The sequence below is a fragment of the Aquila chrysaetos genome, chromosome 20 (assembly GCF_900496995.4).
Source record: "Aquila chrysaetos chrysaetos chromosome 20, bAquChr1.4, whole genome shotgun sequence".
NCBI classification, from domain to species: domain Eukaryota; kingdom Metazoa; phylum Chordata; class Aves; order Accipitriformes; family Accipitridae; genus Aquila; species Aquila chrysaetos.
Genome location: NC_044023.1, coordinates 24,751,685 through 24,765,528, shown reverse-complemented (window position 1 = coordinate 24,765,528; position 13,844 = coordinate 24,751,685). Strand labels below are relative to the sequence as shown.

Genomic DNA, 13,844 nt, shown 5'->3' with positions numbered 1-13,844 from the left:
GAGCCCTCCTGGAGAGGGGGACCAACGCAGCAGGCAAAGGAGGGTGCCGAGCCTGCTGGTGGGTCCTGACCCACCTTGGCCAGCTTGGGCAGCTGGTGCCACCAGGCGCGTTGTGCTGACTTTGGGTGCCATTGCCTTTGCAAAGGGAAAAGAGCCATTCCTGAATTGGAGAGATTTGTCTTACTGGCTGAATAATGCAGTCACACTGCCTGGGGATGCCCCCCACACGGTGGAACAGCATCACGCCCAGGACCCTGTCCCCTCGCAGCGGTGGGGTCAGCAGCTGCCAGGTGAAAAACCGATGGCGTAGGAGATGGATGGGGAACAGCCTCGTCCTGCGCCCCAGCATGCCACAGTGCTGGTGTCTTGGCCACACTCCATGCATCAGGACACTTTTTGTCTTGTTTTTGTCCTGAAAGGCCCCGCTGCATTTGGGACAGCCCTTAAAAACATGATGGTAGGACTCTCTCTTCCCAGCACACTAGCATCCCTCCTCTGGGTTTCCAAGTCTGCGGGTTTGTCTCTGCCCCAACTCCCATTTGAAGCTGTGGTGTGGAAGGAGTGATGTTTCACCTCAGATGTGTTTGCAGCTGGAGTAATCCTTGACCAAACCCCAGCAGCAAACCCAGCGATGGCTTCTCATTTGCAAAGCTGCAGCAAGGGGAGCATGGCGGTGGGGGTGCTGTGGGGGGGAGCGGGAACATGAGGAGCGAGTCCGTTTTCTTCATGGGGGGCCAAGTGGGACGTGGACACAGGCTCAGGGATGGAAGCAAGAAGCTTCCTGGTGGTTCTCCTCTGACTTTTCCCTTGGTGCCGCAGATCGAGCCACTGCGGGGGCCGCTGGAGGGGGGCACCCTGCTGACCATCCGTGGGAGGAACCTGGGCCGCCGCTTCAGCGACGTCCTCGGCGCCGTCAGGATAGGCAGCGTGCAGTGCGCGCCGCTGCCCGACAGATACGTCGTCTCCGAGGCGTGAGTGCTGGGGCAGTCGGGGAGGAGGTCCCGGTCCCCCTCACGTCCCCTGCCTGCGCCTGTTCCTCCCCGTCGCCGTCGCTCGCCCGGTTCCCCGCCGGCCACCCCTGGGTGGGAGCGGGGCAGTGACCTGCCCCAGGCGGGACGTGGATGCCCTCCGCCACGCGCGGGGCCGCTGGTGCTGCCCGGACCACCCCTGCAGCAGGCGCCGGGCACAGCACGGAGGAGGAGGAGGAGGAGGAGGAGGAGGAGGAGGAGGAGGAGGCCGAGGGCTCTGCCCTGCTGCTCTGGTGGGGCGTCCCCTCCACCGCTGGCACGACTGCCAACATCCCCGTTCCTGTCCGCAGGATCGTGTGCCAGACCGGAGAGGCTCAGGAGGCATTTTCTGACGTGGTAGCAGTTAACGTGAGCCGGGAAGGGAAGTCCAGGGAGCGATACTCCTACGTGGTGAGTAGCTGCCTTCCGGATGTTTCTTTGGTGATTCCTGCACCCCTTAAAACAAGCCTGCAGCCTTCCCACCCCCAGCTGGCTTAGAAAGAGGATCTGTGACAAAAAGCGTCGGGGTCCTTGAGGAGCAGCTGACCTGTCTCCTCACCTGCGGTTACCTGAGCGAGCTCTGGCAAAGCCAGGCTTGAACGCGAGGGGCAGGACTGCAGCCGGGGTGTCGTCAAGCACAACCTCACTCCCAGCCTCAGCTCCTGCAGTGGTTTATCACCCGTCCTGGCTGTTCCTGCTGCGATAAAAAGGAGCTCATTTTTTTTCCTCCTCTTTTGCTAAAGTGCCATTACAACCTGTGAGATTTTTTGAGACTTTCAAAGTCTCTTTGTGCTATGCAAGTTATGTACCATGGGTTCATGTTATTTAGAACTGATATTTTTTGCTGCAGAGATTGTCTTAGTTTTTGCATGAGAATAATATGTAGGGATTAGACTTGAGCTAACCCTGTGTCATTACACAAAGAAAAGCCCTTTGTAGCTTTGTACTGTACCGTCTCACAAAGATAACTTTCATCTCTATAAACCCGAAAGAAATCTATGCATTTCTTCTCTTTCCTACAAGCGCCCTCGTCTCTGGCTAGATGCTATTCATGGGCAGCCCCACGCGTCCAGGGCAAACACAACAGGATGGGTGCCAAGGGTATGGTGTTTACTCAGAGCCTTTGTGCTTCTGCTGTTGCTTTAGCTGGAGAAGAATAGACTGTGCTGCAGTCTAGTGGCTTGAAAGAAGACTTGAGCCCCAGGAAACGACATTTGATTTCTGGTAGCCATTGTGAGGAATTTAGGACAGGACCATGGAGTGTAATCCCCGACCCTGTAACCGATCACGTGTTAGGTGTTTAGTTCAGGGAGGTTTACACAGCATGCAGCCAGCAGAGGTACGGCACATCCCAGCGCCCCATAGCAGAGCCAGGCCTGGCAGCGCATGAGGAGGGGACCAGTGAGGCAAGGGCACTGCCAGCCTTGGCTCAGCGGTAGTTCCCGGGAGGACATTTGCTCTGGGACCCGTTCCCATCATTTCCAGGCATCCGTGTTCACATCCAAAACATCTTAGAGACCCAGCAGTCTGGAGTGGGGCAAGGTACCATGGGTACGACCCAGTAACGGTCCTTGGGTTTGGGATTTCTGGTGCATTGCCATCAGGATGTGTGTGTTGACTCGTCCGCATCGCCCGCTGCTGGGCCAATTGTCTGGTTGACAAAGAGGAGAAGGGACTGAAGAGTGGGAAAGGGCTGGGCGGCTTCTTCACCGGCTCTTGGCATGCAAGGAAAAGCCCTCTCAGGAAACACCTGTAAAAGCACCAGTGCTAAACAAAGCAAGAGGAGCAAAAGCCAGTCACTGAACTCAAACCGGGTCCATGACAGCTCTGTGCTGGCAGCTCCTGGGCAGGGTTAAGGAGAAGGCTGTCCTCCTGGGAGTGGGAGAGGAGCTGTTTTTTGCTCAGGTGGCACAGCAGAAAGCTGTCCTGTGTCTGTTTATCTCAGCAAAGCTTGGAGAAGAGATGAGGGAGTGCCCTGCTTTGTGCATGTGTATGTCAGGGAGTGAAACTGCATGTTTTGTCGTTGGTGGTGTGTTCCACACCGAAAGTGGCTTCCACATCTGCAAACTAAGCAACACTCTTTAGTTTTCTTGATTCTCCTCTCACATACAATGGCATGAAGATGGAGTAGACTACACCAGGCAAGGCTGGTCTTGTGAGACCTGAGCTTGAGCACTGATAGCAGTTTACCTGAAAAAGTTTAAAAGACTTTTAGAACTGCCCTTCCAAAGAAGAGCCTTTGTAAAATACCAAATATTGTTTGTGAGCTATATCTTTCAAAGTCCCTGTTAGATGTGTCTAGAAGAGACAGAATTCAGCTGTAATTCTGCTGACGAGGAGGGAGAAACATAATTGAGAGACTTCTCCAGGACATTATAACAGGCTCTGGGTGAGCTGAATTTGCCAAATGAGCTGAATTTCCAAAAGTTGTGATGGAGGCAATCAGTGCTGGCAGTGCACCGAGAGCAGTAGCCAGTGGCTCTTGCTGAGGGGAAGAGCTGGAGGGCTTTGGGTAACATGAATAATCCTCTCTGCTATTGTTGTAACTGAACATTTGAATGCATAGGTGAGGGGCCAAGGGCAGGAGACAGCTGCCTGCAGACACTCAGAGAAATACAAATTAACAAAATGAATCCTGTGGAAATGGGTAATGATCAGAAACAACAGAGGAAATGGCTGTGGAGGAATAAAGCAGTCTAAGTGTAGGACAAGGGCAAGGATAGCTATTAATAAGCATGTTTGTGTGGCTGAGATTGACAGGAAAGGGCATTAGCACCAGGCAGTATGAAGCAGCTTAGCCCATGTTCTTCAGTCTGCTCCGGTGCGGTTTTGCTCTGCGGCTGCAGCGAAGGATGGGCTGTAGTGGTTAGCAGGCTTCAGCCAAACTCTGCAGCCTGGCGGGTCTTGTGCCTCCAGGGTTTGCGGTGTTTGACAGGGAATTACCAAGTGCCTTATGGAAGGGTCTTGAAATAATTATTTGCTCTGCCCTTGGAGTCCTATTCAAACCAGAGCAGGGAAGTTGCCCAGCAGAGTCTCCTGGGGTGCTCTGTGTAGCAGACATGAGGGTTCAGTGCTGCATTAGTTATCAAAGCCTCAAGCTCATGAATCTCAGGAAGATTTCCAGGGGCTGCAAATGCAGATAACATACATGCTAATTTCTGCTGAAAATGGCAAGAGGCAAAGTAACTTCCGCCTTAGTTCCTGTCGCCTCAAGAGATTCAGATTTGAAGCTTCCTTAAGAAGGAGTTTGATATTCAATTATCTAGACCCAGGTGGCTGTTTTCACAGATCTCAAGGCCATCATCCAGCAGGGCTTTAGCATTATCTTCGCATTCAGGAAGAAATGGATCTGGAAGGGCAGAGATGGTGGGAGCTGGAGTGAATGAGAAATTTCCTTTTGTTGATAGACCTTGAGCTGTCACCAGCTCTGGACACTCCATTGGAAATCTCAAGGGACTGGTGGGATCCTGGGCTCCAGTTTGGACTCATGTCTCATTTATTGCCAGAACTTAGGGACTGCAGAGAGTCACAGAGGTTTTACATGATCTCACTCCTCAGCACTTGTACCTCTTCCCTTGTTCTGAAACCCTGCTGGCAAAAGCTTTTGCTGTGCTGTTTCAGAGCCTCACAATACTGGATACTTAAATTTACTGAAGCAATTCCCATGTGCAGTGTGGAGTATCCAACTGTGAATTTACCAGGCTAGAAAACAGATTTCCCCTCTGTTTTTAGCTTCCTGTGGTGCAGTCCATAGCTCCCCCGAATGGCCCGAAGGCTGGAGGCACCAGAGTGACCATCAGAGGCAGCAGGCTGGACGTCGGCTCTGAGCTCCGCGTCCTCGTCAATACCTCCAAGCAGTGCACTGACCTCAGGTGGGACTGGGTCTGGGGGCTGGTGCTGAACTAGTGGCAAGAGCCAAAGCATTAGGAAGGATGTTATTGTCCCCCAGGAGATCAGGAAGAGCTGGGGTTTGGGTGGAGGGCACCACTGAATGCTGCTGCTAAGCCTTGGAGCCAGCGTAGCATCCCCACCGGCCCGTTTGGCTGCTGTCTCCTCTATTTCCAGCACCCAATGAGCCTGGTGTCCCCAGAGCGGTGAGGCAGAGCTGCGGTGCGGGTGCCTGACACAGGATGGGGCAAATTTCTGTGGCAAAGTGACTGCACTGGTGTTGCCATGACATGGCAGCAGCGACCAGCAGCAAACGAAGTGCTTCTCACACCCCATTCACAGCATGCTGCCAGGCCCCGTGGGTGGTCTGGGACCAGGACCAAAACCCTGGGAGTGAAGCAGACGTAGGCTTCATTCCCATATCTGCTGGAGGCAGAAGGCACCTGCGTGCCCAGGGTCCCGCTCCTGCAGCAGCTTGCTGGTCGGAAGAAACCCCTCCTCCTGTATGTTCCCGTCTCATCAGTGGGAAGAAGTAGGAGCCTGCCCTTCCCCTTTGGCTGTGTGGGAAATCAGGCTGGCAGCCTGGGATGGTATATGCTGAGAATTGCTCATTAGTAGGCAATGTAGGCAATTGGCATGTGACTGGAAGCTCCTTCTTGCCTGTGTCTGCCATCTGCCTCGCTTCCGAGGGGGTGCTCAGGTCCACGGTGTCTGGCTCCGGGCACTCTGTCTGCCATGGCTTCTGCAGCTTACCCTGCCTTTCCCTGCGCAGCCGCAATGACAGCACCATCACCTGCACCATGCCATCTGCGGAGCTCACCACGGCCGTGCGAGTCTGCGTTCAGTTCGAGAACAAGTCTTGTGCCAGCTACAACATCACGTTCAAGTATGAGAAGAACCCGATTATATCAGACATAAACCCCAAAAAGAGCCAGATCAGGTAAGATCCCTCCCCCAGCAGAGACAGCCAAGTCTGCCAGGATTTGTCCTTCAATTTGTGGCCTTTGTTGAGATCAGCCTCTTAACTTTTGCCGAATGCAAAAGTGAACAGTGCTGTCCCATCAAAGCGCAGAGCTAATTGGAGTATCCTGGTGTAGCCTGCTGCAGGCAACACGAGCTTGTCCCGTCTGTGCTTCAAGCTGTCCAGATGCAGAGTAGATCCTGAGCAAACCCCGTGTCAGGAACCCCAGGAGTCATTGAAGCACAGCCAGGAGGCAGGGTATGGTATTGGGACCCCATGCCACACTGTTGTAGCATCATGAATTCCATTTCAGAGCTGGCACGTGTCTGTATCTGCCTGCAAAAGAGAGGGTCAGCTCCAGGCTGGTGGGAGAGGGTCCTGCCAGGCAAAAGTGGCTTTCTCAGACCTGGGGTTTGACACATTGCCTTGCAGACAGGTACAAAAGGGCACCGCAGAGTGCTCTCAGGGTGCTTCAGGGTACCCCAGCACTGGAGTAGAAAAGGTCTCACACACCAGGACTGTCCATAGCTCATTTCAGCGCATTTAGGACATGGAAGTCAGCCGTGGTAACTGCACTGTGTACACCTGGTGGGTGCTTTAGGGAGGTTCAGGTGGGGGGCTTTATGAGACCCTGAGGATTTTTCTTGGCAGTAAAACTGCTGAAGGATAAGCTGAGATTTGTAATTTTGGATTTCAGCCTTCCCCGAGGTCACAGTATTTAATTTTTAAAGCGTGTTGCTTTTAATTTCATGTCTCTCTGTGGAGCTCTCAGGCTCCTGTTCCTTTGGATACCATGGTGAAATCCCACCTTCCTCAGCTGTGGAGCCTGGAAAACCCAGGGCTGACCAAGAAATCTGAGAGTCCAGTGCCTGTGCCCGCAGGACCATGGTGAAAGCAGCACGCTCAGGGCACGAGCACGCAGCAGGCTCTGACGGTCTGATCCCCTTGGAGCAAAGCCGTGTCTCGGCATTCCCAAGCACAGCGCCAAAGATGCAGGCTGTGGGAAAGTTAATGACAAGGCACAGCAGTGACTCAGCCAACCTCAGCTCCTAGCAGGCTTGCGAACTATGCTGAGTGGGGAGAGCGGTATCTAAACACAGAGACAGTGGAAGAATGTCACTGCCCATATTCACAAGGGAAACCACCAGGGTATTTCTCCTTCACCTTAATCTGCTTTCTTAGTATTTACAGCAGTTTCCAAATTTCAGACCACTGAGAACATGACAGCAGTCTCTCTCTTCAGACTGCTTGTGGCTCGTGTAGTCTGACTTAGTTCAGCCCAGTGCATTGCTGGGCTGTTGACCATGAGGGCTCAATAACTTGTGTAAAAATTTAGCTGGATCTGATTTATCTTACCATATTGCTAAAATAATCTGTGTAAGCAAAGTTTAAAACAAAACAGAAGTTGTAAACTAGTCTGCAGATGTGACAAGCTCTTAGTTAGAAACATTGATCATAACTACATGGTAATATCCACAGATTTCAGAGAACCTGACTTTCAGGGCCTTGGACCCAAAGTCACTGTGTCTGGAGTGGTCTTCAGATAATAGGATTTGTAAGTCCTGACTGTTCCCTGACAGATACTCCAAACAGATCAAATGTGATATGGAAGAAGGAGAAGGTAAATCCAGGGTATAACTTCTGATGTCCAGAACAGACAAGCGGTGCCGGTTCTCCACCCCTTGCTCTGCCTGGCAGTCTTGTGTGCATCAGGGCCCTCTTGTTACTGTCGTTAATTGACTGCACATTGAGAGGCCCATGTTTCGCATTCCCCAGGCAGCAGATCCAAAACACAAAACAACTTTCACATTTTGATCTAAATCAGAAGTGTCTGGGAGATGCAGGATCCCTGTCAACCTTAAAGGGATCTCTTCCCTCTCCAAGACTTACAGCTCTCTGCAGGTCGCTGTGGGGCAGGGAATATTTCCTGGCCCTTGCTTTGAGGGGTTGGAGGTTAACCTCTTTTACCGCCAGTGGTCTGGGCAACCTGCTGCATACCCCTGGCATGCAGAGGCAGGCTGCGTCTCTGGGGAGTGGGAGTGAGGGGGACAGTTTTCTGCTGCTGGAAGAGGTTCCCCCCTTTCCACCACAGCAGCTGCTGCTCCTCCTTCCTTCCCTGATATCTTGGTAGCAGTGTGGATGCTTGCTCTAAGTAGGAAGACGACTTTGGCTGTTGGGTTACATTTTCTGCTCAAGCAGCTGGGAAACATCCCTGGGAAAATGACAGCAGGGAGACCCAGCCATTGCACCTCGCTGCTGTGTTGTCTTCTGCAGTCACCCTCTTTTTCTCCCCTTCTCCTCAAAGCGGGGGCAGGATCATCACCCTGGAAGGAAGAGGCTTTGAGCTGGTCCAGAACGTGTCCATGGTTGTCCGTGGCATCGGCAGAGAGCAAACGGTGGGTGCCCCTGCTGGGTATCACACAGTAACTGGGAGCAGGGCTGCGTGCCGGGTGCCTGAAGACATTCGGGGTGTGAAGCTGAGGCCTTAGCCTGTGTTACAGATTGTGCTGGGAGCAAGGCTGGGTGGGAGCACTCAGGATGTCATGTTTTTGATGTGCATGCTCTCTGCTGCTTTCAGAGCTGTAAGGTTCACACCGACACTGTGATCACCTGCCCCTCTCCAGCTGCCTCCAACATCACTGCAGGGAGCAAGCCTGCACCCGTTGATTTCTATCTCAACGGTCGCCTCTACGCAGACGACCGTCCGGCTCTGGATGAGGAGATGTACCCCGAGGAGGCCTTGCACATCAGCAAGTTCAGCCTGGAGTACTATGCCGACCCCCAGTTCTTCACAGCCAAGAAGGAGAAGTGGATCAAGCACCATCCTGGCGAGCCCTTAACTCTGGTTATACATGTAAGAGAGTGGCATTTACAGCTCTGCTTCTTTCAGGGTGTTGCCTGCTCCCCACTGGGAAGCTCTTCAGTCCTAAGTACCAGCACAGTGACTGTTCACAAACACAGGAGAGAGAAGGGGGGTGGATGAGGACAGGAGAGGCAGGAACTGTGCAGGAGCAGGCAGTTCTTGCTCAGCCTGCTGCACCTGCATCTCTGTTCACCAGGGGACACAGCCCAGCCTGAGGATGCCCTTTGAGGCATGACGACAGAGAGCTGCGTTTGAAGGATGTAATAGCAAGAAGCTAAATAAAATACTGGACATATGAAAAAGAATGATAATGCACTGGCCTGAAATCAGGCAGGTACTCCAGAAGGTCCTGACAACAGATATTTATTCCTGCAGAAACAGGTCATGCATCCTTCTCTTTTGGCTACTGAATTCAGCTCAGTTAACAAGGAAGTCAGGGTACAGCAATTGAGTGGCTTGGACAATTTGCAACAGTAATTCAAAGGCCATTGTTCACTGCAGGATATCCTCACTGGTTGCAACGTGCTTCAGAAACACACTCCCCCTTTCTCAGGCTCTGCAGACGCATCCCCTGGCTATCCCCTCTTGTACATCCTTCCCCCCTCCCAGGTGGGGGCTTAGATCCTTATCTGCAGTGCACAGCCAGGGCAGATCAAAAGCAGCTTTTTCCAGGTTCCATGAGGGGCTTGCTCATCCCATGCCCCATGCTGAGTGAGGAATGGGAAACAGGAAAATGGGGAATGGCCCAGTTCTGGGTTTCCTGTGGAGTGCTGGAAAAACGTCCTTGGTGAGGGAGAGTCCTCCCAGGTCTGAAAAACAGCAGGGAATATGGAAAGTAAAGCAGGGAAATCCGTTGCAATTCCAACTGCTACTCTAAAGACTGACATCCTGATTCTATTTTTGTCATTAGAAAGAGCCTGACAGCCTGGGCCTGGAAAGCAATGAGTACCAAGTGAAAATTGGCCTTATCTCGTGCGAGATCCAGATTGTTTCGGACAAAGTCATCCACTGCTCTGTCAACGAGTCGCTGAGCACCTCGGAAAGACAGTTACCCGTGACGGTGAGTTCTAGGAGCCTCCACTCTCCGACAGCGCAGGGCAGAAGGGATCCCTGTTGCAAACCTGTGTGCGAAGGAGTCGGCTGTGCGCGCAGGCAGGACCTGCCAGGCACGCTCGCAGGCAGCCGTGGGGAAGGGTGGACGAAGCGTGCTGCGCTTGCAGCTGTCCCCAGGGCGGCTCGCTGGCGGGATGCAGGTGTAGTCAGTGCTAAGGCTGCCTTGAGTCATGGAGAGGGGCTGCCACGCTCCGAATCGTGGCACATCGGCAGCTGCCCGCTGAGTTAGCTGTGCTGTAAGCTGGAGGGGGAAGATTTTGTCAGTTCTTGTAAGGCACTCTGAAATCCCAGGCACATGACTTTTTGTCACTGGCAGTAATTTTCTTTCTGCCCCTCATGAGATACATTTGGGGATTTCCATACAGTTTTCAGTCAGCTGGCCTCCTCCTGCCAGCAGAAGAGCTACAAGCGGACATGAGAATCCAACCCTTACCAAGCTGCAATAAGCCACTGGAGATGGGTCCCTGTGTGTGACTGGGGAGGGCGAGAGGAGTACGCAGGACTGGAAAGTTTCGTGTTGCTTCCCAGGGGCTGCCATTCTGTCCCTGCGAAGAGTGCAGTATTCAGGGCTGTTGTTCATCTTTGTGTCTGCAAAATTCACAATATTGTTACTGTCCTTTTCTCCACAGAGGGCTTGACTTAACTGCTCTTCTTGCCCTCAGTTTCTCTCATGTCATATGCAGCCGATTGCCACGCAGGGATGTGACTATGGCTCTTCGTATGTGAAGAGAAAATGCCTGCATCTCCATGGTCTGAGACCCTGCAGCCCCCCTCCCAGTCCGTGTGTTAACAGTGAAGGGGTGGGAGCCAGCAGCATGGGCAGGGAGGAGGAAGGCTGCAAAGGGAGTTGAGGAGGCTGTGGATTTGCGCTGCCCAGAAGAAAAGCACAAAGATGCACCACCAATTCACTGACAGGGTTGTCCAGTTTACGGGTTACAGTCTGTGGTGTATGAAATTCTGTTGTAAACTGGAAACATGGAAATGCAGAAGTAGCAGAATTTCCCAAGTCATTTTAATGGAAATTTTAAATAGGGTAATTTTGGTTTTAGTGAGAACTGAGAAACAGGGAAATCCCTTTGGGGAAGAAAAGGAATTTATGAGTTTGCTAGTCTTGGTTTGACATAAAACATTCAGGGCAATGCCCTAGTAGGTCCCTAGGAAGCAGGAGAATGATACCCAGCCCTAAAGTATCACATAGCTATTAAGAGTGTACCAGCAGTGAGAGTGCAGCTAAATAATCAACTTGTATTCACATCTGTGCACGCTTATTAAACCTTCATATGTGGTTTGAGTTATCGCCTGCTGGCCATTTCATAGGCAACAGCTGCCTTTATAACATACTTGTACTAGCTTTGATAACATGGGGCCAGACTTGCGTAGTGGTCCCTACCTGATTTTCGTCAAGGACAGCTATTGTGGGCTGCAGAAGCCTTGCCTGCTGATGCAAATTCTCTCTTCTGGCAAGCTGAGCTGCCTGTTGTTGTGACTGCCCAGTTTGTTCTTGTTTAGATGATAGAGCTTACATCTGCAGTGATCAGAGCACAGCAAACCAACCCTTTAGAATGTGTCCCCCTGTTGATCTCAATTCTGACCATGATTTTGGGTATGCCTATTCTGTGAATGTGTTCTGGGGCCAGGTCCATGTTAGCAAATCGCACAGGGCAGCAGCAGCTGTCTGTAGAGAGAAGGAGCCAGTGATGAAGATGGGGCTCCTGAGCCTTCCTGTGTTTTGGTGGTCACTTTCAAGTAGCTCTTTTGGGAGTGCCTTAGGTGAGCTGGAGCTTGATTTTAGTCTAGTTGAGTCCCAAGGGGATCCCGTTCACGCCCTGGGAGGCTGCAAGACAGCTCCATCCCATAAGCTGGAGCATGGTTCCCAGTGGCCCCGTGCCCCAGGAGTCCTGCCCAGCCCCGACAGCTCTTCCCAGGAGCAGGGTGTCCTCCAGCCCCAGCCCCTTCTGCTTGCCCCCCGCATGCTGGTGACAGGAAATGTTGCCATTTAACCTGCAGCCTAATTAGAAAAAATTGTATTGAGTAGACCTGTCCAAATACACAAGAGAAGCTTGCCAAGGCCTTCAAACCCATTTTTGTTCATGACCAAACTGTTTAAACACTGGATTAAACAGCAAGTGTGGGATTTCTCCTCTGGCAAATGCAAAAGGTTGAGTTGGTGGGGAAAAAAGACTCAAAACGCATCGAGGACTTGCCTCATTGCAGCATTTCAGACGAAAGAGGTGAAAATCTTGAGGCTCAGCAGGGTACCATGCAGACTGTCAAATGAACCTCCACAAATGCTTGCGTGATGCTGAGGGCTCCCCATCCAGCACCTTGGCTCCCAGCCAGCATGCACCGGCGAGGAGACCAAGGCTCTTCGTGCTGGACGCTGCCCGGAGGCACCACCCCAGAAACCGCCAGCACCAGAGTCTGTCTGAGGGCTGGTACAAGGGCACACTGGGGCTTGGAGCCGCAGGAGCCTGGCCGTGTGGTCCAGCACTGATGGTCGGAGGCACTGAAGGTTTCCCTGACCCCTGATGGCAGCCAGTGTTGCCCGCAGCAGGGCAGTCCTTCCTTTCTTGCCTGTGGAGGGAGCGGCGCAGGGGCAGACCTCCAGGATTGTCTGGATGCCTTTAGCTGGCAGCATCAATGCCCTCACCAGCGCTCCCAAGAGCAAGGGCTTGGATTTCCTGGCGGGCACGGATCTGTGCGCTACACGGTGTTTGATGCATGGACGTGGTGGGAAGGCCCTGCTTGTGGCACTACTTTGGCCCAGCTCCTGAGAGCTGACTGTAATTTAACCACAGTGCAGACTTTCCCCAAAGGTGCTCCGTGGCACAGATGTAATCATAAGATTATTCCATCTCTTCCCTACCTCATTTCAGTTTTTTTGCTCAAGTTTCTCTCACTCCTCATTCCTTGAGAGAAGTGAAACTGGCATTTCCAGAACCAAAAGACTAGTGTGGTCATGAGTTTTCCTTATCAGATGATGCTGTTGAACCCTTTCATCCCAGGGCCCTAGAGAGCTCTTTATAAACAGCGCCGAGTAGACTCGCCAGCCTGCCTGTGATGTGTGTTGGCCTCTTCCCTTCTGGTGATCAGGAGACCAAAGGACTGAGCTCAAGTGGTTTGTGCTTGGTGTCACAAGAAGTACAGGTTGGGAGCAGAGCCAGCACCTCCTGACACCCAGTTCAGTGCTTTAGTCTCAAGCTCATTATTCGTCTCTGGTCTCATTATTATTTATTTCTATTCCCTTATTTTATTCCCTTACTGTATTTCAAAGACTTTAAAGTTCCTTTACCCTCCTTCTCCTGAGTGGCAGCAGTTCTTCTTTTGAAGGAGAAAGGAGAGTGTAGCTGGAATTCAAAGGCCATTCAAAGGCATAACAAAGTCGGATGATTAGTGGAAGTGGTTTTCTAGTAAAGGTAGTACAGACAGTACTATATGGTATGGTGAACTCTCTAGGAAAGGGTTGTCTTGTTCTCTGGGGTGGGTACAGTGGGGCCATGACGTGGGCTGGAGCCTGCAGCTGTGCCACTGAAGCCCTATGGTGGTCCTAGGATGGGCACCACTACGGTACCACAGCCTGCTGTGAGCCAGCCTCAGCGTTCCACCAGAGCATGCAGGAAGGGAATTGGGCTCTTTCGAGACACACAAAGTCCCCGACATCCAGCAGTGAAAGGCACAGCCTAGCCTCCCTGCAAAGCCTGGTGGGCTGAGCCAGAGCGGTCAATACATCCTTGGGCGAAGGTCTGCTGAGCACTGCCTCATAGTGCCTCCTTGCTCGACCTCTAAGCCGCTTGGCAACATGCTGCTCAGCTCCTGCTTTTCCTCCCTCCCTAGATCCAAGTTGGAAAGTTCAACTACACAATTGCAATGCTGCACCTTGGAGGAGGAGAGACCGCAATCATCGTCTCCATCGTCATCTGCAGCATCTTGCTGGTCCTGTCTGTTGTAGGTAAGGGAACAGAATGATGAGTTTCCAGGCTGTGCTGAGGTTTTTTTTCTCATTGCATGTGGA

At 52.3% G+C, this 13,844-nt stretch overlaps 1 protein-coding gene across 1 annotated transcript in view; it reads left to right on the top strand.

Annotated features, from left to right (window-relative positions):
- The window catches only part of PLXND1 (plexin D1), an 88,456-nt gene that overhangs the window by 44,702 nt on the left and 29,910 nt on the right, over nt 1–13,844 (top strand). Inside the window, exons 15-22 of the mRNA XM_030043757.1 lie at nt 820–971; nt 1,319–1,418; nt 4,740–4,879; nt 5,668–5,835; nt 8,162–8,252; nt 8,435–8,710; nt 9,630–9,779; nt 13,667–13,781. Coding sequence (XP_029899617.1) covers nt 820–971; nt 1,319–1,418; nt 4,740–4,879; nt 5,668–5,835; nt 8,162–8,252; nt 8,435–8,710; nt 9,630–9,779; nt 13,667–13,781 — 1,192 coding nt within the window. The remainder of the gene's footprint in view (nt 1–819; nt 972–1,318; nt 1,419–4,739; nt 4,880–5,667; nt 5,836–8,161; nt 8,253–8,434; nt 8,711–9,629; nt 9,780–13,666; nt 13,782–13,844) is intronic.